This window comes from Choloepus didactylus, chromosome X (assembly GCF_015220235.1).
Source record: "Choloepus didactylus isolate mChoDid1 chromosome X, mChoDid1.pri, whole genome shotgun sequence".
Taxonomy (NCBI): Eukaryota; Metazoa; Chordata; class Mammalia; order Pilosa; family Megalonychidae; genus Choloepus; species Choloepus didactylus.
In genome coordinates, this window is record NC_051334.1 from 437,145 (window position 1) to 463,632 (window position 26,488).

The following is a 26,488-nucleotide window of genomic DNA, read 5'->3' on the forward strand; positions in this document are numbered from 1 at the left end:
ATGACACATTTGCGCATGCATATTTTTTACCACAGAATTGAGTCTGAACTTTGAAATGGAATTTGGATCATTTGCAAAATGCCTGAAGCAACAGCTAAAGGTCACCCTAGGGTTCCGCAGAGCACAGTTTGAAGACAACAATGTTAGCCTTTAAATGAAGAGGCCAGATAACAAGAGCCAGCATGGGCTGTTTGACTTTTCATATCGAATGCCCCAAGAGAGCTGAATGAATTTAACTGAGCCTACACTCTATCTAAAGAGGTGGTAGTACCACTCATTGTCTCCCAGTAGACATTAAATGGAAAGGGTTTGAAGTGCACTTTATCTCCTATTCCAAATGCCCCCTGGTCAAAGGTGAGCTGTTTAAAAATTAAAGCAATGCTTAATCACCAAAAAAGGATCATTAAAATATTAAAAGGCGAGGTTGATGATGGAATGCAAGACACCCGTCAAGGCCAGGGCCTCTAACCTGCCATTCCGCGGATGCAGCGCTGCCTGCTGTGTATGGGATGAGGCCTCCGGGGGCCTTGGGGAGTTACCTTCAGACAGCACGCTCGGGGTCTCCTCCAACGTGTGCCCACCGCCAGGCGCCATCTTCCCGGGGGCGCCCTTTGCGCGGGGTCCGGACCCCACCGGGCAGGACGCTGGCTGGGTGGCTGAGGTCACCATCGATTCCCACTGCATCTCCTTCCTGGGGTTCTGAAGAGCCAGGCTGCACCCTGTCCAGCCGTAGAAGGCCAGAGACAAGAGAAACCCCTGGGCTGGATTCAGGATTCCCTGGGAGGGCGAGAGGGCAGAGAGACGCATGGCGGTCAGGGCAGGGTGGCGGGAACCCAGCAGAGCACTCTGTGCTCACCGAGGTGGGTAAACCCGCAGGGCTGGCTCGCTTGGAAGTGGCTCGGAAGGTCGGTCTGGGGCATGACAAAGATTGGCTCTCTGTACTGCACAAAGTGCGCCTGAAAAACGGGGCTGGGGTTGAGGGGAGAAGGAGGGGGAAGGAGTAGGGGAAAGGAAGGGTGGGGTAGGAGGGGTGGGGGCAGGGAGCGGGAGGAAGGAGCCCCAAATTTCCGACCACCTACAAAATATTTTCCCAACTTCCTGCAGGGTAAACGCAGCTGGTCACGAAGTCAACTGCACCTTTCTAGTAAAATAATTTTAATTCTCTCTCTAATGAAGATGACTCTAGCCTTTGGTTTAGCATTTGGCATAGAAGCCAATTGGAACCAAAGCTGCATAAGCCCAAAAAAAACAATGAATGCTGCTTTTTATTATTAATAAAGAATATTTTGGTTGCAATGAGTAGCTAATGTAACAACATGATATTTTTTCATTAGGAAAAGGTATTAGAAATGTTCATTTACTGGTCCCATAGAAAATATCATACTAAAATTGCTTAGGAAAATTTCTTTTGGCCAGCAATGTGTAGAGAGTCTATCTCCCAACCCCCACCATAAAGAAAAGGAAAATAAAGAGAACAGAAAAATGCTGAAGTCTGGACAAATCAGCAAATATCTACGCTATCTTAAGCATTTTCCTCCATGGACAAGCAAGGGTGGAATAAGGGGAAGCCTGATCCACTGCCTTCAAAGAGCTGGACATCCTTCAGTTTAATGAAGGAGTGACCAAGGTCTTGGACTGATGGTGAAATTCAACGGGCGAATGTCTGGAGAGCCCAAGGACAGCGCTCTACTTCTGCATATAGGACCATCAAGTAAACAACCCACTCAGCTAACTTTCAGCCAGGCCTTCTACTAATCAGCACCCCTTTCCCAAATAACAATCACAGCAATGGCGTTTTTAAGAGTAAAAGAGGCAGAGACCAAGAGAGAAGCCCATTATCCAAAACTGCACTATTGAGCCTATTTTTGAAAAGAACAAAAGTAGGCCTCCTTTTGCCAATGTGCAGACTCCTTGCAATCATCCTGGGTTGCCCAGCTAATAAAATGCGTTTCCCTGGATCCAACACCACCTGCCTGGTTTTCAAGGGGTGTCCATAGAGCCCTGGGGGCTCTCATGTGTTGCTGCCTCGTGCTTCTTCAGCAGGACTGGACTTAACAAAAGTTCCTGAGGCTAAAACCCTCGTCCACGTGTGTGCAGTAAATGCACATAAAGAAAACCCAAGGACCCAAGTGAAACGCCCAGCAAAGCGCTGGGACCAGGCAGTGCATCCCAGTCTTACTTTCAAGTCCTTGTACTCAGAGTTTCCCCAACTCAAAAGCAACATAAATTGTAATTCCGTGTAGCTCAAAGTCCACCTCCCCTCCAAGAGCTCAAGTAGATATTTGTCATCATAAACACGATGGAGTGAAAATACTTGGGAGGAATATCTACCCAAGGCACTTCCACTCTTACCTGCCAACAATCATTTCCTGTATTCCCATCCAATATATTTTTCATGCATATGTTTTATGTAATTGTATATAGTATAATTTTATGGCCTACAATTTGTCACTTAACACTAGAGGTTTCATAATCATTTTGAGTGAATATTACATAATATTCACTCAAGATAAAAGACCCTAATGGACTTAGCTATTCCTTTTTGATGGAATTTTCCATTGCCTATAATACTTAACAATTAGGGCTAATGCTACAAAGAATCTTCATCCTATGGCTCTGGCATGGTCTGAAACACTGCTTCAGGATAAATTCCATGATATTGTGCATCTGCCTGAAACGTGTGATACACAAATCGAAGTGCAAGGGTCGGACCATTTACTAATGTTCCAACAAGAATGAGGCCAGCTGACTTGTACGCCAAGGCCAGGTGAAGGCAACACAGAACTTATTCAACCCATTATATATTTAATAATACCTCATGATTCAGGGTTTTTTTCCCTGTGGCTTCTTGAAAATTTAAAATCATCGACCTACCATAATAAACCACGTGGTCTTGGCTGCATTTCTGACAGATCTCAAGGCGCCTCCATTGATATCCGGTTGCATTTCAAGATAGAATAAAAGGCTTTCATTGATGATATTTGGCAACCAGCTGTTAGAAAGAAAATGGCCCATAAGTAAAGAGGAAACACAACAAAATTCATTTTTAAATGCTGGGCTTGCAGGGAGATGGTTTCTACTGAAGCCTAAAGTCCTAACTCTCGGTGGAGGCAGAGGGTTGCCCACTTCAGCAGGCAGGAGCTGCAGGGAACCCACATATCAGGAATTTAAGAAATATAATTCCTCTTCTCAGACTAAGGTACAGATGAAAAAATCCTGGTAACACTCAGCACCTCTCCAGGACATGAGGTTCTAGCACTGTATCAAATTACCCAGAATCCACTCTTCATTTGAGGAGTCAGCTAACACTTTGAAGGAGATCAAAACAAATCTTATTTTGACATTAAATGTTGGAATTTTCTAATTTTATTGTTGGTGGCTAGTGAAGTTTGAAATGGCAGGCTGAGGGTATTTCAGAGGGAGATAATTTATGTGCCTCCTAGGAGCGTGTCCAAACACACCTCCTCCTATCAGGTGAATTATTAACACCACAGAGGCAAGCCGTGTCCCTCAAGTATCACTTCACCCCACTGCAGGGTTTTCTGATTCCAATCATACCCTCGTTGGTTACACGTCTGTATTCAAAGCAACCACCTGAGACTTTGGGGCAGGAAAGCAGTACTGGGGAAAACCGAGGACAGAAATGTTGCTCACCCTGCTCTCTGCCTGTCTTGACTGAGCTCTGAGTCATCACACCCAAGATGTGTCCTTGTCCTTCTGTTAGACACAGGAATTCTGGTGTCAAGGGGGATGTCAAAGGGTGAATTTAAAAAGCACGGGCAAGTGCTGTATTTTGATGTTTACCCCGGCAATGGGATGAAACACCAGATGCATATGGTTGGGATGTTTGAAAACTCAACTCGAGACTTCTCTTTCTGAGGGCTTTATATATACTTTGGTGAATCTGAGTACTTTTCCAGAAATTGATGAGCTGTGGACTTGCTTTCCTGTCCTCTGCACATTTCCTCAAAGGCCCCTAGCACAGTTTCAAAGATTTCCTTTTTGAAGATTCTGCCCTTTGAAACTTCCAGGTCACACTAGCACCAGCAAAGTGGCAAATTTTTGTTCATATCCCTTCCCACTGGCAATGTATGAAATCAGAGAAGGAAGTTACCAAAGAAACAGAACTAGCATTATTTTGAAAAATCGGATCTTGAGCACAGCTCCCGTCCGTCTCTCATTCTCTGTATAGATGCCTTGTCTTCCTTTTAGTAAAGAGGCCACTGTAAAGAAAACAGAACTATATATATTATTCCTTATTTACATTTTCTGAGTAACAGGGAAGGGAATCAAAGCAGAAGTGTGTCCACAAGCAGGGCCAGAAGAGTCTCAATTGGAGTCCTCATGGACCCTAGGGAACGCGTATTTATAAAATTTTACTTCTACTTTGAAATAATTTTAGATTTACGTAACAGTTGTAAAGATAGTACAGAGGGCTCCTGTAAACTGATAGTCTTTACCCAGCTTCCCCCAATATTAACACCTTGCAGAACCACAGTACATGTGTCACGACGCAGAAATTAGCCTGGTTTATTACTATATACTCAACTCTAGAACATATTTGGATTTTGCTAATTTAGGAACTACAATTCATGAGGCTTGTTTTCCCTATTATGAAAGTAATGTGTGCTTGTTATTATAAAATATTGAAAAATGTAAGATTTCTCCTTATAGGCAAGTTGGAAAATATACAAAAGCTTTGAGAAGAATTAATGATGCAGAGACAGCCACTGTTAACGTCTTAGTGTCTTTCTTTCCCGACTTTTTTCTGTAAGTTGTCTTCATTTATTTCATGTAATTGAATCCCTATTTTTAATGGAATTTTGTTTCTTAAAAAAAAAAGCTACAATCAATACACATTTTAAATGTAGATATGAAAAGACTGGCCCAGAGAGCCACAGTGATTTCCTATTATGACTGGTGGGGTATTTTAAGTGTTTTAAAGTTCTACAATCAACAGCTGATCCTCAACTGCCCTCACTGTTAAGGTACACTTCCTTATTCCCATTCTGCACTTGAGAAATGCAGGGCAGCGCGGGGAGGTGGGGTGACTGCTGCAGATCACGCTTTCTGGAGGGTCCCAGTGGGGCTGGGTGTGGGAGCCTCAGCCAAGAGCTCCCTCCCCAGCACTCTGCTGACTCACTACATTCCTCTTATTTGGCTCTCACCATCACAGTTGACCCATTTCCTGTGCTCGACTTCCTGCTTCCTGCCCCACAGCGGGAGGCTTCTATGGAGGGAAGACAAAGGCCAAGGGCATCATGGGAGTCCCAGACACCCCCCACTCTGCTGCCCTCTGCCTCTGCTCCATCTCCCCTCCACACTGTCCCAAGGCCATGCCTGGGGCCTCCAAAGCACACGAGGGGCAGACAGAGATGAGCCCAGCACAGAAGGTTTGAACAACCTTGCTGAAGAACTTATGCAGCCCGTGACTAAAGAGGCTTGCTCACTTTCTCTTACTAAATCTGCTCGCTTTCTCCAACTGGGTTCTGCTTACGTCTCTGGAGGATGACAAAGGAGGTCAATGGCCCTGGGTAATTCCAGAAGCATGACCCGTCATTCTGGGAAGTCAAGTGTGCCAAGTGCTTTGGCTCATTTTCTGAGTCCCGGCCCGAGGCCCTGTGCCTGGAGAACGTCCCTATCACTCACCTGTGGTCACTGTCTTTTGGAAGAGGATGGGGTTGGCCACCAGGACGAGCAGCAGTGGCAGGTAAGTGGCAGCGTAGTGGGGGAGGGCATGCTCCACACCCTTGTCACATCTGAGAGAGGAAAACCAAGTCATTCTCCTTAAACCCAGAGCTTTGGCTAAAATAATTCCTACTCATCTGTAAACTGAGATAAGAGGATGACAGTGAAAAGGGAAATGCAGGAATCCATTCCTGACTCTGCCCAAAGGAAACATGACTCATTCCTCACGTCTGAGAACAAGCAGTGAACTGCAGGAGAATGAGGGAAATCGGCCATGCTTCTCTGTCTCAGAAATGGGAGGACCTCGGGGAATCTGCACGGGGGTGGGGGGTGGGGGAGCTTTCCAAGGTCGGCACCCTCATTGGACTCTGCTTTCCTCCCACCCCACCAGGCTCAGAGGAGCACGGGGTTCACAGCTGCCAGTGGACATGTTCCCTGCTCAAAGCCGGCCTCGCCAACCCCTGCTGGACGGCAGATCGGACAGGGCCTCAGGAGCCAGATTCCCAGGATTCAGCCCTTCGTGGATGTCCTGAGCTGCCCCAGCCGGGCCGGGCCAGCACCCCAGCCTCAACCTATCGTGGGGGTGAGAAGATCAGGGAACCAAACTAGAACCCCAGGCCTCCTCCCATGCCTGGCCGGGAGGGACCTGCTCCTGCTCTCACTCGAGCTGATGAAGCCGCTGTTGAAAACTTAAAACCCAAGGAGAAAGCCCTCGGTGGTGCCGACCACACAGAAATCAAGGGGATGCCAAGTCATGCTTAGAGATGAGCAGATCGGGGCTGGCTGAGCTGTTTGAGGGCATTCAAAGGTCTGGTGGCAATGGGGGGACGGTGAGGGCAACAAGGAATGCACTGCGGTCGTGACAAAGAACGGGCAGTCTGTCCGTCTACGCCTAGGACAAGCGCCAGGACACAAGAGGAAGCCATGCAGCAGGGAGAAGGGGTGACAGCGGGGACCGCCGGGGAGGGGCACGGAAGCAGGACGTGGAGCCTCAGAATCTTCCAGGTACGAAGACAAAAAACCAACTTGATTAAAAAGACGGAGGAGGTGCCAGGTGGGGCCCCTTCTCCCGGAAACCACGTGAAACAAGGGACAGGGACAGAAACTCCATCTCGGGGACATGTGGAGACACCTGAGTCTGTGCTGTGGGTTAAACTGGGTCCCCCTAAAAGACAGGTTCAAGCCCTAATCCCCGGGCCGGCGAACATGACCTTATTTAGAAATAGGGTCAATTCAGATGGAATCAGTTAAGACGGGGCCAAGCCAGATTAGGACGGGCCGTGATCCAATGAGCCCGCTGGCCTTATAAGAGGAAATCTGGATGCGGAGGCGGACGGAGGGGCCAAGGCCTGTGGAGACAGAGGCAGGGAGTGAGGCGAGGTGGCCACAGGCCAAGAACCGCCAGGGAGGGCCCAGCAGAGGGGCGCGGAGAAGTTTCTTCCCCCCAAAATTCCGAGGGAGCGTGGCCGGCCACCACCCTGGTCTCACACGTTGCTGCTGCTCTGAGCCCCCCCGGTGCTTTGTCACGCAGCCCCCGGGGAGCTGAGAGACAGAGCCCAGCCCATGACACGGGAGAAGGGAAGGCTGACGTGGCAGACGGAGAAGGGACATGACGGGGCCCTTGGAGGCTGGCAGGTGGCCTGGGGACCCGGAGCATCAGGGGGCTCTGGAAGCAGGGGACACTGGGAAAACATCCTCTGGGACTCATCCGCAGCCCACAGGGATGGGTCTCCCCCTTCTGAAGGCACAGGCCCTGCAGGCCAGGACCCCATACCCAGCTGCGCTGCACCCCCCTTAGGAGGGGAGAGGGGGTGGTTTCTTAGACGCATTTCTAATGCCAGAGAACTTTGCTTCCTTCCTGAGAAGTCTCTGGAGGCGGCACCCCACCAAGACAAGGGCGTGAGCTCCGAAAAAGGGAGATGGGGGATTCCCAGAAAGAGGGGCTCCGAGGCAGCTGCGGACGAGGGAAACTCCCAGGAAGGAGGCAGGAAGTCCCAGGATGACAACTGGGGGGCAACTCGTCCTGGCAGGGGGTGGAAGGGGCAAAGGGGAAGCAATGGGCCAGGGACGAGCTGAGGGGTTTGGCCGGGGGAGGGCGGGGAGTTGGGCACCGAGGAGGAGGAGGGGGAGGAGGGGCAGGAGGGAGAGGAGGGAGAGGCTGCCACTGGGGGTCCCAGGGCAGGCTTAGGGCCCACTGCTTTAAGCGCTTTACGACTATTCAGTGGCTCAGTCCTCGTCACAGGGACGCTGAGCTCTGTGGGGGCAAAGGGACTCACTGCCCACGGGCACGGGGCTGGCAGAGGGCTGGATTTGAACCCGCTGTAGGCTGTGGGATCCACAGCCATAACTTTTGGGGTTCTGCCACACGACCGGCCCCTGGGATTCTATCCCCAGCCCCATGGGCAGCCGGCGGGAGAGTAGGAAGATGTCAAGAGAACTTTCCTTCCTTTTCTCTCTCTGGAAGGCACTGGAGGCTGTGGCCCGCTGGAGGGACCGAGCAAGACGCCGGAAGCCCCAAGAGTTACCTCAGAGAAAAAGCCACCCTCAAGTGGAAAGAGAAAGAGGCGTTGTTCTTTTTCCTAAAAGGAAGGTATGCTGGTTTGGAGCTGTTATGTACCCAGAAAAGGCCACGTTCTTTTAATCCACTCTTGTGGGGGCAGATCTACTGTGGGTGGGGCCTTTGGGTTAGGTTGTTTCCATGGAGACGTGACCCCTTGCTGGAGTCCTGTAAGAGTTTACGGAGAAAGAGAACTGCGAGAAGCTGAGAGGCATTTTGGAGAGAAGCTAAATATGCGTTAATCCCAAGTCTGCCCCCGGGAGATGCTGAGAGAGACCCTAAGACAGAAGCTCAGAGACATTCTGGAGAAAGCCATGGAGTCCAGAAGCTAATCCGGGAGAGGCCCAGCAGACTCCGGCACGTGCCTTCCCTGGGGACACAGGAACCCTGGGTGCCATCGGCCTCTCTTCGGAGAAGGTATCATCCTGTGGCTGCCTTCACCGGGACATTCCGCAGCCTCAGAACTGTCCATTTGTGAACTAATAAATCCCTGTCGTAAAAGCCAACCCTTTTCTGGTGAATTGTGTTCTGGCAGCTTTAGCAAACCAGCACAGAAGGAAACCATCACCGACCTCCTAGCTCGAGAGTGACTGATACTCCAGGGGACCCCTGGGGAGGGGTGCACCGAGGCTGAGTCCTGGGCCCCCACCCGGCGGCAGCCCCTCAGGCCTGAGGATGTGGTGAGCAGCAGGGAGACAAGGCCCCGCAGGGCTGGCGGGAAGGTGTTACTCTGGGGTGGGGTTGGTGGGGGGAGACCTCCGCTCTTGGCTGTGACTGCTCCCAGGGGACACAGGGTGGCCTCTGGGGACATTTTTGGTTGTCACAACCCAGGTGGGGGCTGCTGCTGGCACCAGGTGGGAGGAGGCCAGAGAGGCGGCTCAACCCCGTCCAGTGCCCAGGACGGACAGGCCCCACCACGGAGAATGATCCAATGATCCGGCCCCGGCTGCCACCAGTGCCGGAGGCGGGAAACCCCGTGTGGAGCTAGTTTCCCTCTTGGTGAGATGTCACATACATCTCACTTTAATGAAAAAACAAAACAAAACAAAACCAAAAACCAAACAAACAGAACATGGGGCGGACGAACGTGGAATGGACACCTGAGGGAGCGCTGGGATGGGGGCCGCCCGGGGTCCCCAGCTGCATGGAACCCAGTCCTGCCCACACTCAAACCCAGAGGGCCCCAGGCAAAATCTAAAACCACCCAAAGGAGAAGCCCTGGCTGGTGTGGACCCCACAGACGCCGAGGGGACGCTAAGGAACCGCTTAATGAAAGCCAGGCTTTGACATGCCCTCAGAGCCTCCTAAGCGAGCCAAGCCGCCCCCACCCCATGGCCCGGCAATAAGAGGCGCCCTCTCAGAGGGGGCCAGGGTAGGGGGCACTGTTGCCGCGGTTACCTGGCCCCTTGCCTGACACTTCCAGCTTGCGGAGCTTGGAGATCTCGTCCTCTGTGATGATGGTCATGTCCTGCCAGAAGTCCGCGTTCTTGCCCTGCTCCAGCTCCATGTACACCTGGGGGAGGGGGCTGGTGAGCAAGTCCTCTGGGCACAGGGTCAGAGGTTAGGGGTCTGGGCAGGGGTCCGGGCAGGGCCCAGGCGGTGCACCTGGATGTCCTCCAGCAGGTCCTCCATGTCGGCCGTGGTGAGCCCGTTGAGGAAGGTGTAGGGCTCGTGCATCTCCACGGCCAGGTCGTCGTCCTCGGCGCTGATGTACTTGGCCAGCAGGTCGATGGGCTTGGCCCGCCCGTCCCGGATGCGGATCTTGGAGCTGGGGGTGGCAGGGGGCGGGGTCAGTGCTGGGCAGGGCCACAGCCGGGAGGGGCGGCCCCTCCAGAGAGAGGCTGGGTGGGCTGCCAGGGAGGAGCCTGACCACGGGGGGCTCAGGGAAGGCTTCCTGGAAGGAGGTCCCGAGTGGAACCCAAGGGGCTCGAGGCAGAGAACGCCGCGTGGGTCAGGGGCACACGGCAAAGGTGCAGGGCAGGGAGTCAGCAGGCAGAGGGCAGTGGGTGCGGGTGGAGACCACCGCGAGGGGCCATGGGGTGAATATGGGATGGGGGTTTCTGTCTGGGCAGCCAGGGGAAGCTGCTGCGAGACTTGGGGCGCAGGGACCCAGTGGGGTCAAGGGAGCTGTATGTGCCAATTTGAATGTATCATGTCCCCCAAACGCCATTATCTATGATGTCATCTTGTGTGGGCAGATGTATCAGTGTTGATTAGATGGTAATTGTTTGAGTGTTTCCGTGGAGATGTGCCCCACCCAACTGTGGGTGATGACTCTGATTGGATAGTTTCCATGGAGGTGTTACCCCGCCCATTCAGGCCTAAATTAAATCACTGGAGCCATATAAATGAGCTGACAAACAGAAGGAACTCAGCGCAGTTGAGAGTGACATTTTGAAGAGGAGCCACAGCCAAGAGGGACACTTTGAAGAATGCACAGGAGCTGAGAGAGGAGCTGCAGATGAGAGACAGTTTGAAGACGGCTGTTGAAAGCAGACTCTTGCTCCAGAGAAGCTCAGAGAGAACAAATACCCCAAGTGCAACTAAGAGTGACATTTTTGAGGAGCTGCAGCCTAGAGGGGAATGTCCTGGGAGAAAGCCATTTTGAAACCAGAACTTGGAGCAGATCCCAGCCACGTGCCTTCCCAGCTAGCAGAGGTTTTCCGGACACTATTGGTCATCCTCCAGTGAAGGTACCCGATTGCTGATGTGTTACCTTGCAGACTTTATGGCCTTCAGACTGTAACTGTGTAACCAAATAAACCCCCTTTATAAAAGCCGATCCAGGAGGCGGGGCAAGATGGCGGACTGGTGAGCTGTATGTTTTAGTTACTCCTCCAGGAAAGTAGGTAGAAAGCCAGGAACTGCGTGGACTGGACACCACAGAGCAATCTGACTTTGGGCATACTTCATACAACACTCATGAAAACGTGGAACTGCTGAGATCAGCGAAATCTGTAAGTTTTTGTGGCCAGGGGACCCGCGCCCCTCCCTGCCAGGCTCAGTCCCGTGGGAGGAGGGGCTGTCAGCTCCGGGAAGGAGAAGGGAGAACTGCAGTGGCAGCCCTTATCGGAAACTCATTCTACTGATCCAAACTCCAACCATAGACAGACGGAGACCAGACACCAGAGAATCTGAAAGCAGCCAGCCCAGCAGAGAGGAGACAGGCACAGAAAAAAACAACACGAAAAACTCCAAAATAAAAGCGGAGGATTTTTGCAGTTCTGGTGAACATAGAAAGGGGAAGGGGAGAGCTCAGGCCCTGAGGCTCATATGCAAATCCCGAAGAAAAGCTGATCTCTCTGCCCTGTGGACCTTTCCTTAATGGCCCTAATTGCTTTGTCTCTTAGCATGTCAATAACCCATTAGATCTCTGAGGAGAGCCATTTTTTTTTTATCCTTTTTTTTTTTAATCCTTTTTTCTTTTTCTAAAACAATTACTCTAAGAAGCCCAATACAGAAAGCTTCAAAGACTTGCAATTTGGGCAGCTCAAGACAAGAGCAGAACTAAGAGAGCTCTGAGACAAAAGGCAATAATCCAGTGGCTGAGAAATTTCACTAAACACCACAACTTCCCAAGAAAAGGAGGGTGTCTGCACACAGCCATCATCCTGGTGGACAGGAAACACTCCTGCCCATCGCCAGCCCCATAGCCCAGAGCTGCCCCAGACAACTCAGGGTGACGGAAGTGCTTCAAATAACAGGCACACACCACAAAACTGGGCGTGGACATTAGCCTTCCCTGCAACCTCAGCTGATTGTCCCAGAGTTGGGAAGGTGGAGCAGTGTGAATTAACAAAGCCCCATTCAGCCATCATTTGAGCAGACTGGGAGCCTCCCTACACAGCCCAGCAGCCCAGAACTGCCCTGGGGGGACGGCACTCACCTGTGACATAGCACAGTCATCCCTCAACAGAGGACCCGGGGTGCGCAGCCTGGAAGAGGGGCCCACTTGCAAGTCTCAGGAGCCATACGCCAATACCAAGGACTTGTGGGTCAGTGGCAGAGACAAACTGTGGCAGGACTGAACTGAAGGATTAGACTATTGCAGCAGCTTTAAAACTCTAGGATCGGACTTTACAGCTTCATGGAGTTGGGAAGTTGAAGCTTTAAAAACACTGTCACGGAGCAGACTGGGAGACTCCCTACACAGCCCAGCAGCCCAGAACTGCCCTGGGGGGACGGCACTCACCTGTGACATAGCACAGTCATCCCTCAACAGAGGACCCGGGGTGCACAGCCTGGAAGAGGGGCCCACTTGCAAGTCTCAGGAGCCATACGCCAATACCAAAGACTTGTGGGTCAGTGGCAGAGACAAACTGTGGCAGGACTGAACTGAAGGATTAGACTATTGCAGCAGCTTTAAAACTCAAGGATCACCAGGGAGATTTGATTGTTAGGGCCACCCCCCCTCCCCGACTGCCCAGAAACACGCCCCACATACAGGGCAGGCAATACCAACTACACACGCAAGCTTGGTACACCAATTGGACCCCACAAGACTCACTCCCCCACTCACCAAAAAGGCTAAGCAGGGGAGAACTGGCTTGTGGAGAACAGGTGGCTCGTGGACGCCACCTGCTGGTTAGTTAGAGAAAGTGTACTCCACGAAGCTGTAGATCTGATAAATTAGAGATAAGAACTTCAGTAGGTCTACAAACCCTAAAAGAACCCTATCAAGTTCAGCAAATGCCACGAGGCCAAAAACAACAGAAAATTATAAAGCATATGAAAAAACCAGACGATATGGATAACCCAAGCCCAAGCACCCAAATCAAAAGACCAGAAGAGACACAGCACCTAGAGCAGCTACTCAAAGAACTAAAGATGAACAATGAGACCACAGTACGGGATATGAAGGAAATCAAGAAGACCCTAGAAGAGCATAAAGAAGACATTGCAAGACTAAATAAAAAAATGGATGATCTTATGGAAATTAAAGAAACTGTTGACCAAATTAAAAAGATTCTGGACACTCATAGTACAAGACTAGAGGAAGTTGAACAACGAATCAGTGACCTCGAAGATGACAGAATGGAAAATGAAAGCATAAAAGAAAGAATGGGGAAAAAAATTGAAAAAATCGAAATGGACCTCAGGGATATGATAGATAATATGAAACGTCCAAATATAAGACTCATTGGTGTCCCAGAAGGGGAAGAAAAGGGTAAAGGTCTAGGAAGAGTATTCAAAGAAATTGTTGGGGAAAACTTCCCAAATCTTCTAAACAACATAAATACACAAATCATAAATGCTCAGCGAACTCCAAATAGAATAAATCCAAATAAACCCACTCCGAGATATATACTGATCACACTGTCAAACACAGAAGAGAAGGAGCAAGTTCTGAAAGCAGCAAGAGAAAAGCAATTCACCACATACAAAGGAAACAGCATAAGACTAAGTAGTGACTACTCAGCAGCCACCATGGAGGCCAGAAGGCAGTGGCACGATATATTTAAAATTCTGAGTGAGAAAAATTTCCAGCCAAGAATACTTTATCCAGCAAAGCTCTCCTTCAAATTTGAGGGAGAGCTTAAATTTTTCACAGACAAACAAATGCTGAGAGAATTTGCTAACAAGAGACCTGCCCTACTGGAGATACTAAAGTGAGCCCTACAGACAGAGAAACAAAGAAAGGACAGAGAGACTTGGAGAAAGGTTCAGTACTAAAGAGATTCGGTATGGGTACAATAAAGGATATTAATAGAGAGAGGGAAAAATATGGCAAACATAAACCAAAGGATAAGATGGCCGATTCAAGAAATGCCTTCACGGTTTTAACGTTGAATGTAAATGGATTAAACTCCCCAATTAAAAGATATAGATTCGCAGAATGGATCAAAAAAAATGAACCATCAATATGTTGCATACAAGAGACTCATCTTAGACACAGGGACACAAAGAAACTGAAAGTGAAAGGATGGAAAAAAATATTTCATGCAAGCTACAGCCAAAAGAAAGCAGGTGTAGCAATATTAATCTCAGATAAAATAGACTTCAAATGCAGGGATGTTTTGAGAGACAAAGAAGGCCACTACATACTAATAAAAGGGGCAATTCAGCAAGAAGAAATAACAATCATAAATGTCTATGCACCCAATCAAGGTGCCACAAAATACATGAGAAAAACACTGGCAAAACTAAAGGAAGCAATTGATGTTTCCACAATAATTGTGGGAGACTTCAACACATCACTCTCTCCTATAGATAGATCAACCAGACAGAAGACCAATAAGGAAATTGAAAACCTAAACAATCTGATAAATGAATTAGATTTAACAGACATATACAGGACATTACATCCCAAATCACCAGGATACACATACTTTTCTAGTGCTCATGGAACTTTCTCCAGAATAGATCATATGCTGGGACATAAAACAAGCCTCAATAAATTTAAAAAGATTGAAATTATTCAAAGCACATTCTCTGACCACAATGGAATACAATTAGAAGTCAATAACCATCAGAGACTTAGAAAATTCACAAATACCTGGAGGTTAAACAACACACTCCTAAACAATCAGTGGGTTAAAGAAGAAATAGCAAGAGAAATTGCTAAATATATAGAGACGAATGAAAATGAGAACACAACATACCAAAACCTATGGGATGCAGCAAAAGCAGTGCTAAGGGGGAAATTTATAGCACTAAACACATATATTAAAAAGGAAGAAAGAGCCAAAATCAAAGAACTAATGGATCAACTGAAGAAGCTAGAAAATGAACAGCAAACCAATCCTAAACCAAGTAGAAGAAAAGAAATAACAAGGATTAAAGCAGAAATAAATGACATAGAGAACAAAAAAACAATAGAGAGGATAAATATCACCAAAAGTTGGTTCTTTGAGAAGAGCAACAAGATTGACAAGCCCCTAGCTAGACTGACAAAATCAAAAAGAGAGAAGACCCATATAAACAAAATAATGAATGAAAAAGGTGACATAACTGCAGATCCTGAAGAAATTTAAAAAATTATAAGAGGATACTATGAACAACTGTATGGCAACAAACTGGATAATGTAGAGGAAACGGACAATTTCCTGGAAACATATGAACAACCTAGACTGACCAGAGAAGAAATAGAAGACCTCAACCAACCCATCACAAGCAAAGAGATCCAATCAGTCATCAAAAATCTTCCCACAAATAAATGCCCAGGGCCAGATGGCTTCACAGGGGAATTCTACCAAACTTTCCAGAAAGAACTGACACCAATCTTACTCAAACTCTTTCAAAACATTGAAAAAAATGGAACACTACCTAACTCATTTTATGAAGCTAACATCAATCTAATACCAAAACCAGACAAAGATGTTACAAAAAAGGAAAACTACCGGCCAATCTCCCTAATGAATATAGATGCAAAAATCCTCAACAAAATACTTGCAAATCGAATCCAAAGACACATTAAAAAAATCATACACCATGACCAAGTGGGATTCATTCCAGGCATGCAAGGATGGTTCAACATAAGAAAAACAATCAATGTATTACAACACATTAACAAGTCAAAAGGGAAAAATCAATTGATCATCTCAATAGATGCTGAAAAAGCATTTGACAAAATCCAACATCCCTTTTTGATAAAAACACTTCAAAAGGTAGGAATTGAAGGAAACTTCCTCAACATGATAAAGAGCATATATGAAAAACCCACAGCCAGCATAGTACTCAATGGTGAGAGACTGAAAGCCTTCCCTCTAAGATCAGGAACAAGACAAGGATGCCCGCTGTCACCACTGTTATTCAACATTGTTTTGGAAGTGCTAGCCAGGGCAATCCGGCAAGACAAAGAAATAAAAGGCATCCAAATTGGAAAAGAAGAAGTAAAACTGTCATTGTTTGCAGATGATATGATCTTATATCTAGAAAACCCTGAGAAATCGACGATACAGCTACTAGAGCTAATAAACAAATTTAGCAAAGTAGCGGGATACAAGATTAATGCGCATAAGTCAGTAATGTTTCTATATGCTAGAAATGAACAAACTGAAGAGACACTCAAGAAAAAGATACCATTTTCAATAGCAACTAAAAAAATCAAGTACCTAGGAATCAACTTAACCAAAGATGTAAAAGACCTATACAAAGAAAACTACATAACTCTACTAAAAGAAATAGAAGGGGACCTTAAAAGATGGAAAAATATTCCATGTTCATGGATAGGAAGGCTAAATGTCATTAAGATGTCAATTCTACCCAAACTCATCTACAGATTCAATGCAATCCCAATCAAAATTCCAACAACCTACTTTGCAGACTTGGAAAAGCTAGTTATCAAATTTATTTGGAAAGGGAAGATGCCTCGAATTGCTAAAGACACCCTAAAAAAGAAAAACGAAGTGGGAGGACTTACACTCCCTGACTTTGAAGCTTATTATAAAGCCACAGTTGCCAAAACAGCATGGTACTGGCACAAAGATAGACATATAGATCAATGGAATCGAATTGAGAATTCAGAGATAGACCCTCAGATCTATGGCCGACTGATCTTTGATAAGGCCCCCAAGGTCACTGAACTGAGCCATAATGGTCTTTTCAACAAATGGGGCTGGGAGAGTTGGATATCCATATCCAAAAGAATGAAAGAGGACCCCTACCTCACCCCCTACACAAAAATTAACTCAAAATGGACCAAAGATCTCAATATAAAAGAAAGTACCATAAAACTCCTAGAAGATAATGTAGGAAAACATCTTCAAGACCTTGTATTAGGCGGCCACTTCCTAGACTTTACACCCAAAGCACAAGCAACAAAAGAGAAAATAGATAAATGGGAACTCCTCAAGCTTAGAAGTTTCTGCACCTCAAAGGAATTTCTCAAAAAGGTAAAGAGGCAGCCAACTCAATGGGAAAAAATTTTTGGAAACCATGTATCTGACAAAAGACTGATATCTTGCATATACAAAGAAATCCTACAACTCAATGACAATAGTACAGTCGGCCCAATTATAAAATGGGCAAAAGATATGAAAAGACAGTTCTCTGAAGAGGAAATACAAATGGCCAAGAAACACATGAAAAAATGTTCAGCTTCACTAGCTATTAGAGAGATGCAAATTAAGACCACAATGAGATACCATCTAACACCGGTTAGAATGGCTGTCATTAAACAAACAGGAAACTACAAATGCTGGAGGGGATGTGGAGAAATTGGAACTCTTATTCACTGTTGGTGGGACTGTATAATGGTTCAGCCACTCTGGAAGTCAGTCTGGCAGTTCCTTAGAAAACTAGAAATAAAGTTACCATTCGATCCAGCGATTGCACTTCTCGGTATATACCCGGAAGATCGGAAAGCAGTGACACGAACAGATATCTGCACGCCAATGTTCATAGCAGCATTATTCACAATTGCCAAGAGATGGAAACAACCCAAATGTCCTTCAACAGATGAGTGGATAAATAAAATGTGGTATATACACACGATGGAATACTACGCGGCAGTAAGAAGGAACGATCTCGTGAAACATATGACAACATGGATGAACCTTGAAGACATAATGCTGAGCGAAATAAGCCAGGCACAAAAAGAGAAATATTATATGCTACCACTAATGTGAACTTTGAAAAATGTAAAACAAATGGTTTATAATGTAGAATGTAGGGGAACTAGCAGTAGAGAGCAATTAAGGAAGGGGGGAACAATAATCCAAGAAGAACAGATAAGCTATTTAACGTTCTGGGGATGCCCAGGAATGACTATGGTCTGTTAATTTCTGATGGATATAGTAGGAACAAGTTCACAGAAATGTTGCTATATTAGATAACTTTCTTGGGGTAAAGTAGGAACATGTTGGAAGTTAAGCAGTTATCTTAGGTTAGTTGTCTTTTTCTTACTCCCTTGTTATGGTCTCTTTGAAATGTTCTTTTATTGTATGTTTGTTTTCTTTTTAACTTTTTTTTCATACAGTTGATTTAAAAAAGAAGGGAAATTTAAAAAAAAAAAAAAAGAAAAACAAGGAAAAAAAGATGTAGTGCCCCCTTGAGGAGCCTGTGGAGAATGCAGGGGTATTCGCCTACCCCACCTCAATGGTTGCTAACATGACCACAGATATAGGGAACTAGTGGTTTGATGGGTTGAGCCCTCTACCATAGGTTTTACCCTTGGGAAGACGGTTGCTGCAAAGGAGAGGCTAGGCCTCCCTATGGTTGTGCCTAAGAGCCTCCTCCCGAATGCCTCTTTGTTGCTCAGATGTGGCCCTCTCTCTCTGGCTAAGCCAACTTGAAAGGTGAAATCACTGCCCTCCCCACTACGTGGGATCAGACACCCAGGGGAGTGAATCTCCCTGGCAACGTGGAATATGACTCCCGGGGAGGAATGTAGACCTGGCATCGTGGGATGGAGAACATCTTCTTGACCAAAAGGGGGATGTGAAAGGAAATGAAATAAGCTTCAGTGGCAGAGAGATTCCAAAAGGAGCCGAGAGGTCACTCTGGTGGGCACTCTTACGCACACTTTAGACAACCCTTTTTAGGTTCTAAAGAATTGGGGTAGCTGGTGGTGGATACCTGAAACTATCAAACTACAACCCAGAACCCATGAATCTCGAAGACAATTGTATAAAAATGTAGCTTATGAGGGGTGACAATAGGATTGGGAAAGCCATAAGGACCACACTCCCCTTTGTCTAGTTTATGGATGGATGAGTAGAAAAATAGGGGAAGGAAACAAACAGACAAAAGGTACCCAGTGTTCTTTTTTACTTCAATTGCTCTTTTTCACTCTAATTATTATTCTTGTTATTTTTGTGTGTGTGCTAATGAAGGTGTCAGGGATTGATTTAGGTGATGAATGTACAACTATGTAATGGTACTGTGAACAATCGAAAGTGCGATTTGTTTTGTATGACTGCGTGGTATGTGAATATATCTCAATAAAATGATTAAAAAAAAAAAAAAAAAAAAGCCGATCCATCTCTGGTGTTTTGAATTCCGGCAGCATTAGCAAACTAAAACAACATGTGACCCCGGGGCTGTGGTCTCCGGCTCGCCTTGGCTATGGGTTCTGGGCCGAGGGGCTGCACCCCCACACCACACCTGCCACATTGCCGGGACATGTCAGAGGCCGGACCTGGCCCAGCCAGAGGGACCCCGTGACCTGCAGGTCTGAGCCAGGAGGTGTCTTGAGTGTGGCTGTGTCACCCCTGCACTGGGATGGGGGGGACTGGCCAACAGCACAGCGAGGAGGCCCAGGGAGGGCCAGGGATGGCCAGGGATGGCCAGGCAGGGGCAAGGAGGATATCCGTAAAGGGGGCTGGTGGGAGAAGCACCCTCACAGCTGTGAGTGAGGGGGCGCATGTGCATCGGTCACGGGGTCCGGAACACACTGTGGGTCCGTGGAGAGCCAGAGCCACTCAGCACATGGCTCTTCGGCCCTCGCTGTGTGTGGGGCCCGCCCGGGGCTCCCAGCTCAGTGAGGGTGATGGAGAGGAGCAGCCATTCTTGGTCACAGTCGGTGACGGGAACCAGAGGGGAGGCCCACAGGGAGCCAAAAGCAAGTGATGTGGAGGCAAGAGGGCCTCCCCGAGGAGGCAATGGGCAGAGGCCCAGCGGCTCCTCCGGGAGCATGGAGAGGCCCTGGGGGAGATGGGAGCTTGCTGTCGGGGAGGCCGGACACAGGGTGGTGGAGGCAAGCCGCCCAGAGCCGCCCCGACACTCACCGCAGCTTCGCCTGCTGGAGGTGGAAGTTGTCCTCCTGCTCCTCCCAGGTCTTGAAGTGCTCCGCCTCCTTCTCCCGCTGCAGCAGCTCCAGCTCCTGCTCCCACATGGCCTTCTCCTGCTCCCGCTGCAGCCGCAGCTGCTTCACCTGGGGGCGCAGGGAAAGGGTGAGGGCGAGCGGGGCAGTGGGCAGGCAGACAACGAGGTCTCAAGGGGCGTGCCTGCCCGTCCCCTGCTGCCTGCTCAGGCCATGGGGTTGGCTGGGGGTGGGGGCGGGGCTGTGACCCGGGCCTGGGCACAGAGATCAGCTCAGGGAAACCGAGGCTTTGGAAGGAAGCATGGGGGCAGGGGTTGCCCTCTCTCTGCTGGGGACATGGAGGCTGGAGCTGCTGGGGCCACCTCTGCCCCCCTGAAGGGGCATCCGAGGGTAAAGGCAAAGGGGAGCCGCTTCCTGGAGACCGGGTCTGAGCCCCTGGATCCAGCCATGCCTGAAGCTGCTTCCTGCTGCGATTCCCGTCACGTAAGCTCTGGCTGTACCAGGGTGAGTGGTCTCCGGACTGTGCGAGGGGACCCCCACCTTCTGCAGCTCCAGCCGGTTGTCCTCCTGAATCCTCTTGTTGCGCTCCTTCAGCTCCTTCTCCTCCAGGTGGCCGATCCCCTTCTTCTCCAGGGCCTGGAAGGACAACCCCCGCCTGCTGAGCTCCAGCCCCCCGACCAGCCGGAGCCAAGAAGAGATCCTCCCCTACCTGGCCTTGCAGCCCGTAAGGCCGTGCTCCCCCCGCCCCATCCATCGATACAGGGGTCTCTGACATGTGCGTTGCAGGCGAGGGGAGTGAGGCCCAGGGAGGGGAAGGGCCTGTGCTAGGTGCTCACACCACGTCTGACTTCCACACTAGAAGACGCAGCCTCTGCTAACCTCCCTGAAGTCAACCTAAAGTAACCTAACGTGATTCTGCACGTCTGCAGAGCACCCCCCGTCGTGAGCGAGATGTGCACTAAGACACAGACAAGAAGCGGCCAGACCTGCCCCAGGGGGCTTACGAATGCCACCCACAGGGGAGCCTCCCTGGAACCCACTGCCTCTCGGTTTACTCAGCAGCCCAGTCACCCTGGTCTGGGAGAGCGAGTTTGGAGAGCACGTTTGGAGAGTGGTGCACAGGAGCCTCTGAGAGCGGACTTGCCTGGGGTCTCCAAGGATGGGGAAAATGGCTTGCTGCACTCACACACCCCAGTGGGCAACGTGGAAACCCCGAGCCCTTCCTCCCTCCTCTGTGTCCTCACTTGATGGAAGGTTCTCGGGGCACAGGGGCTGCATGTGACTGGCTAGGTCCCAACTGGGAGAGCCTGAACTGACCGACATCAGCCAACAATCATCACCCGAGCCAGGCACAGATCACACGTTTCCTGCCCGTCACCTCCCGGGCTCCCAGCACCCCACGAGGGGTGTGCCAGGAACCCCCTGCACCTGGAGAAAGCACGCCTCCTGGGTGGCACAGGGTTGTCTGGCTCAGGGCCATCCCCTCAAGGCTCGTGCTCCCCAACAGCCCCCATCTCCACACCCACCTCCTTCGGCCAGGGTTGCCACCTTTACTTCCCAAATCCCTCTTGAAGCTCCCCACTTTCTCTACCTCCCCAAAACCTCCCTCTGGCCAAGGCCACAGGAATTAACCAGGACACCAGATCAATCTAAATGCAGCAGCCAAAGCCAGGAGGCCTGGGTTCAAATCCCACCTCTACCATCTCTGAGTGATATGAACATGGTGGTGATGGGCCTCAGTTTCCCCATCTGTGAGGCGGGGAGAGCAGCAGGGGCCTGGTGAGGTTGTGGTGAGGGGGAGCCACCCCGTGGAGAGCTCTCTGAACACCTGGCGCTGGCTGGTCAGCTATCACTCTGTAGCCTAATGTGACCCATGGAGGTCAAGAGAGTGCCTGAGCACAAGGACAAGCAGACAAAGACCCAGCCACTGGCCTGGGTGTTGCCTCCGTGGATTCTGACCAACTCGGCGGCACGGCTTGGGTCTCCCCAGCACCCCACCAACCTCCACCAGGAAATCACCATAAAAAGCTTGTTGGTGGAATGCCAAATGCACACACCCACACACACCCACGTACCAGCCAACCTATGGCAGGACTATTCATTGACAAATGTTTTTGTCCAGCACCTACAGTGTCAGGGCAGGATACAGAGCCTGCTCCATCAAGCTCAGTCTGGAAGGAAAGAGGTGACGCCTCTTACATAATCATAAGCTGGGACATGTGCTCCGACGTCACCTTTACAGCAAGACCTTCCTGGACCTGCTTATTTTAAACTGTGCCCACAGCTTCACCCCGACACCCACCTTTTCTTTCTCCTCTGATTACTTTACTTATTCTCCCCTCTGGAAAGCTGGCCCCAGGGGCAGGGATCTTTGTCTCGCTTACTCACTGACGAGTGCCCAGTGACCACAGCGGTATTCAGCTCATAGCAAGTGGACAACACATGTTTGTTAAAGAAAGTGCTAGAAAGGGGGAGGTCAGGCTTTCCCTGATAAGAGTATAACGGGACCTGCTAATCCAGGGTAGCCGGCAAGGCCTCTCCAGAGGGGGGACATGTCAGCTGAGTCCTGGATGGGAAAGATGAGAAAGAGCCAACCAAGGGATGCCAGGTGGGTGGGATGAAAGCATTCCAAGCAGAGGGAACGACAAATGCAAAGACCCCGAAGGAGCACGAGCTCGGTTTAGTCAAGAAAACGATGAGACTGAGATGGGGGGAGCGCAACGAGCAGGGAGACGCCACACCTTCTGAACGTGAGACCCCAAGCAGCATCCGCGAGCCGAGCTGGGCCCAAGCCCCCCGCACCCACCCTTCCCCACAGCGCGCACCCAGGCCCACCTTGTTCCAGATGAAGGTGCCTAGGAGGTTGTTGTCGCCGAAGGGGTTGTTGGTGTTGGTGTACCCCATGTACTCCTCCCCCCAGCCCATCTTCTCTCGCTTCTTCCTCTCCTTGGCCTCTTTCTTGGCTAACTGCCGGGCTTGCTTCTCCTCCGGCGTCTCGAAGGCCTTCATCAGCTCCTCCTGCTGCTTCCGCTCCTCCCGCAGCCGCAGCTGCTCCTGCAAGTTCTGCTGCTGGTTTAGGGTCGCAGCTGCCGCCTCCTGAGGGCTCTGGGAGCGGTCCGGGGATGCTGAGCTTGACGCCGAGGAGCCCAGGGACCAAGAGCGTGTCCGCTGGCGGCAGGTCCACCTGCCCCTCTGTCGCTCGTCCCCCGAGTCAGACCGGGAGGACTGGTCCCGTGAGTGCCACCTTGGTGGCGGGCTCTGACTTCTCCGTCCCCGTCGTTGCCATCGTTCTTCCTCTGAATCCGACCTACAGAGAGAACACGCAACAGTCTGCTTAGTGCTTACTGGGTGGCTGAAACCCAGCAGCCAGGAGTCAACTGTGAATCCTGCCACTTGTCATCAATTCTTTCCTTTCTCTTACACCCCACCTCCTTTAACCAATGTTGTTGCCTTTACTTCCAAAATCTCTCTCAAAACCACCCACTTGTCTGCCTCCACATAGCCTCCCTCCGGTCAAGGCCACCACGATTTGTTGCCTGGGCAACTGTACCAACATCCTCTCTGGCGCCACTATTGCCTGCCCCTCTCAATCCTCTCCCCACACAAAAGCCGAGGGAAGTTTTGCAAAAGTAAGTCAGACCGGGATGCTCCCCCTGCTTAAAATCCTACCACAGCCCCGTTTCCCTGCAAGTAAAAACCAATTTCATTACCTTTGTACTCAAGCCCCTAAGTGATCTGGTCTACCGTTAACTATCTGCCACGGTTCCTCTGCACATGTTGGCGTCCTGTCTCAAACGCCTCTGACTTTCCTTTCGCTGCCTGGCTAATCCCGACTCCTCAGACGTCGTCTTCTCCAGGAAACCCTCCCTGACTAATTCGGAGAGCTCCCTGGTCTCCCCGATCTCCTAGGTCCGCAGCTCACACAACGGCCCCACCTGCGCTCCCGGCTCCGCCGCCTCCGCCCGCGCCGCCCCTCGTCCTCCCGGCGCCGCCGGCTTCGCCGCCCATGGCTCCCACTCCGACTTCTATTCCGGCTCCGCTGCCTTCGTCCCCCGCGACCCCGGAACAGCGAGCGCGAGCGTGTGTCCCGACCCATCAGCGGCGGCAGCGGCGGCGACGACGTAAATATCCGGGACCTGGGCCGAGGGCCTTCCTTGCCCGCGGCCGCTACGGGCTGCCCCAGTCGCGCCTGAGGCTGGAGAGAGGAACCCGGCCCGCCGCGCCCGCCCGCGAGGGCTCCAGAGCCCCGACACCGCGCCTTCGGCAGCAAACATGACCCGCGTGAGGCGCTGTGGCAGTGCCGTCGCCGCCAATCCAGGGGACTCTCCCTTCAGGCAGTTATGGAAACAGCCCTAGGAGGGTCTTCGCGCCTCTGGGGGCCTGAGGAACAGTGGGCGGAGCAAGGCCCAATCAGGAAACGGGGATGGGGCGGGGCCTGAGGAAAGGCGGGACCAAGAAAAGAAGGAATCGCAGGAATAGGGTCGGGAAGGGAGGGGCGGGTGTAGCGCGACCCGGAAGAGGCGGGGGCTGGGAAGCGGGACTAAGGAGGAGGTGGGGCCGGAACAAAGAGAAGGCGGGGCCAGGCGTGATGGAAATCGTGGGGGCGGAGCTTGGTGGGAGGGGCTGGGGGTGGAGTCAACGTGGGCGGGGCCTCGACCAGACCCTGTTGTGTGGGCGGGGCCGAGAGGGGCAGAGCCTCGGTGGGCGGGGCTTAGGTGACAGGAAGAATAGCCGGCCCCGGGGGCGGGGCCTCGGTGGGCGGGGCCTCGGTGGGCGGGGACTTTGGGGCGGGACCGGGGCGGAGTCTCTGGGGCGGGGCCTAGGAGGCAGAATGACGAGCAGACTGGCCCGGGGGTGGAGCCTCAGTGGGTGGGGCCTGTGGGGACACCGCGCCATGTGGGCGGGGCCCTTGGGGAGGCGGGAAGATCTTGAGTTCAGGAGCTGGGAGCCGGTGGGAACCGGAACGGAGCCTTTCCAGAAAGTACTAGCCGCTGACCTAACCTTCTACGGCGGTCCTCACCCTGCTCCACCGCCCTTCAAGAATCCCTTTGCATTTCAGGCCCGGGCTTGGCTTTTCTTTTAAACCCGAGTATCTCCCTGAATTCCCCTGGAGTTACTTGTATTATTATACCCATTTTTTAGATGGGGAAACTGAGGCTCGATGAGCCAGTGTGGAGCTGAGACTTGAACCCCGGTGGTCCTCTGTGTCCTGTGGGTGCTGGGGAGCACGGGAGCGCTTGGGGCAAGGGCGAGAGTCCCCGGGGCTGGCTGTTTGCTGGAGTTTAACCGGGGGCTGGTGTGGAGCCCCAACCACAGGGGGTGAGCCTGGAGCTGGCAGACCCAGGGGTCCCTGCTGTCCTGCTCCGTACTCCTGCACCCCACGATCCTGACCGCATGGGGCTGGGAGTGTCTGGGTTTGGAGGAGGATGCTTAACATTTTAAGTTAAGCTGAATCACTCTTTAAATAAACTTATCTTGAAATACAAATTGACAAGACCAGTCTAAATGTGGGTGGGCATGGGGCCAGGTGGAGGGGGCTCCATGCACAGTGTGGGGGGTCTGGCAGGTCCCACCTGACAAGAGGCCAGGGAGCCCACCTCCCCCCGCTCTCAGTAATGTCCCCGCTTGTCCTTGTGGGCTCTGGGTGGTCAGGGAGATGGGGTGACCCAAAACTGGAGGTGGGCCTAGCCTCGTGTTTCCCAAAATTATAGGGCAGCCTCAAAATGCATTTGAGTGCTCATCCTGGGGAGTAAGAACTGCATGTGTGATAGCACCAGTGTCTGCATCTGCATCTAGGATTAAAACTGGCTTTTCCCTTCTGGATCAAAAGGGGGAAGAAAAATGAAACAAAATAAAGTTTCAGCGGCTGAGATTTCAAATGGAGTCGAGAGGTCATTCTGGAGGTGACTCTTAGGCATTATATAGATAGCCCTTTTTAGTTTTTAGTGTATTGGAATAGCTAGAAGGAAATACCTGAAACTGTCGAACTGCAACCCAGTGATGTTGATTCTTGAAGACTGAATAGCTATGTAGCTTGCACAGTGTGACTGTGTGATTGTGAAAGCCTTGTGGCTCACACTCCCTTTATCCGATGTATGGACAGATGACTAGAAAAATGGGGACAAAAATTAAATGAATAATGGGTGGGGGGAGGTATGGGATGTTTTGGGTGTTTTGTTTTTTTTTTTCTTTACTTTTTATTCTTTTATCTTTTGGAGTAATGAAAATTGTTCAAAAATTGATTGTGGTGATGAATACACAATTATATGATGATACTGTGAACTGACTGAACACTGGATGATTGTAGGGTATGTGTCTCAATAAAATTGCATAAAAATCAAAAACAAAAACTGGCTTTTCTTCAAGGTCTTGCCAATGGAAATAATTTTACTTTTAATGCAGCGTTTCTCCAACTGGGATCCAGGAGCAACATCTTCTCCTTACGAGGGGTCCCATACATTACTCAGTTTGAACAATTCAGGCAGGCTGAGTATAAAAACCCAGGGGGAGTGTGTGTGTGTGTGTGTTTGGGCCATGCT

At 50.3% G+C, this 26,488-nt stretch overlaps 1 protein-coding gene across 1 annotated transcript; it reads right to left on the reverse strand.

Moving 5' to 3' along the window:
• Window positions 1-539: 539 nt before the first annotated feature.
• Window positions 540-24,067, reverse strand: LOC119522636 (cactin-like). Its single transcript, XM_037821119.1, has 10 exons — window positions 23,885-24,067; window positions 22,785-23,256; window positions 20,490-20,585; window positions 19,915-20,060; window positions 9,851-10,013; window positions 9,644-9,758; window positions 5,650-5,759; window positions 4,115-4,223; window positions 2,875-2,992; window positions 540-777 (listed from the first exon to the last, which is right to left on the reverse strand). The coding sequence occupies exons 1-7, from the start codon at window positions 24,043-24,045 to the stop codon at window positions 5,656-5,658; spliced, it is 1,257 nt and encodes a 418-aa protein (XP_037677047.1). The 5' UTR covers window positions 24,046-24,067; the 3' UTR covers window positions 540-777; window positions 2,875-2,992; window positions 4,115-4,223; window positions 5,650-5,655.
• Window positions 24,068-26,488: the final 2,421 nt, after the last annotated feature.

Excerpts from the sequence above, each read along its gene's own strand:
- LOC119522636 (XM_037821119.1), bottom strand. The coding sequence starts at position 24,045 with ATGGGTCGGGACACACGCTCGCGCTCGCTGTTCCGGGGTCGCGGGGGA. Across the intron at positions 23,257-23,884 it reads CGGCGGAGCCGGGAGCGCAG|GTCGGATTCAGAGGAAGAAC; the intron begins GTGGGGCCGTTG and ends TTCTCTCTGTAG. Across the intron at positions 20,061-20,489 it reads ACCGGCTGGAGCTGCAGAAG|GTGAAGCAGCTGCGGCTGCA; the intron begins GTGGGGGTCCCC and ends CTGCGCCCCCAG.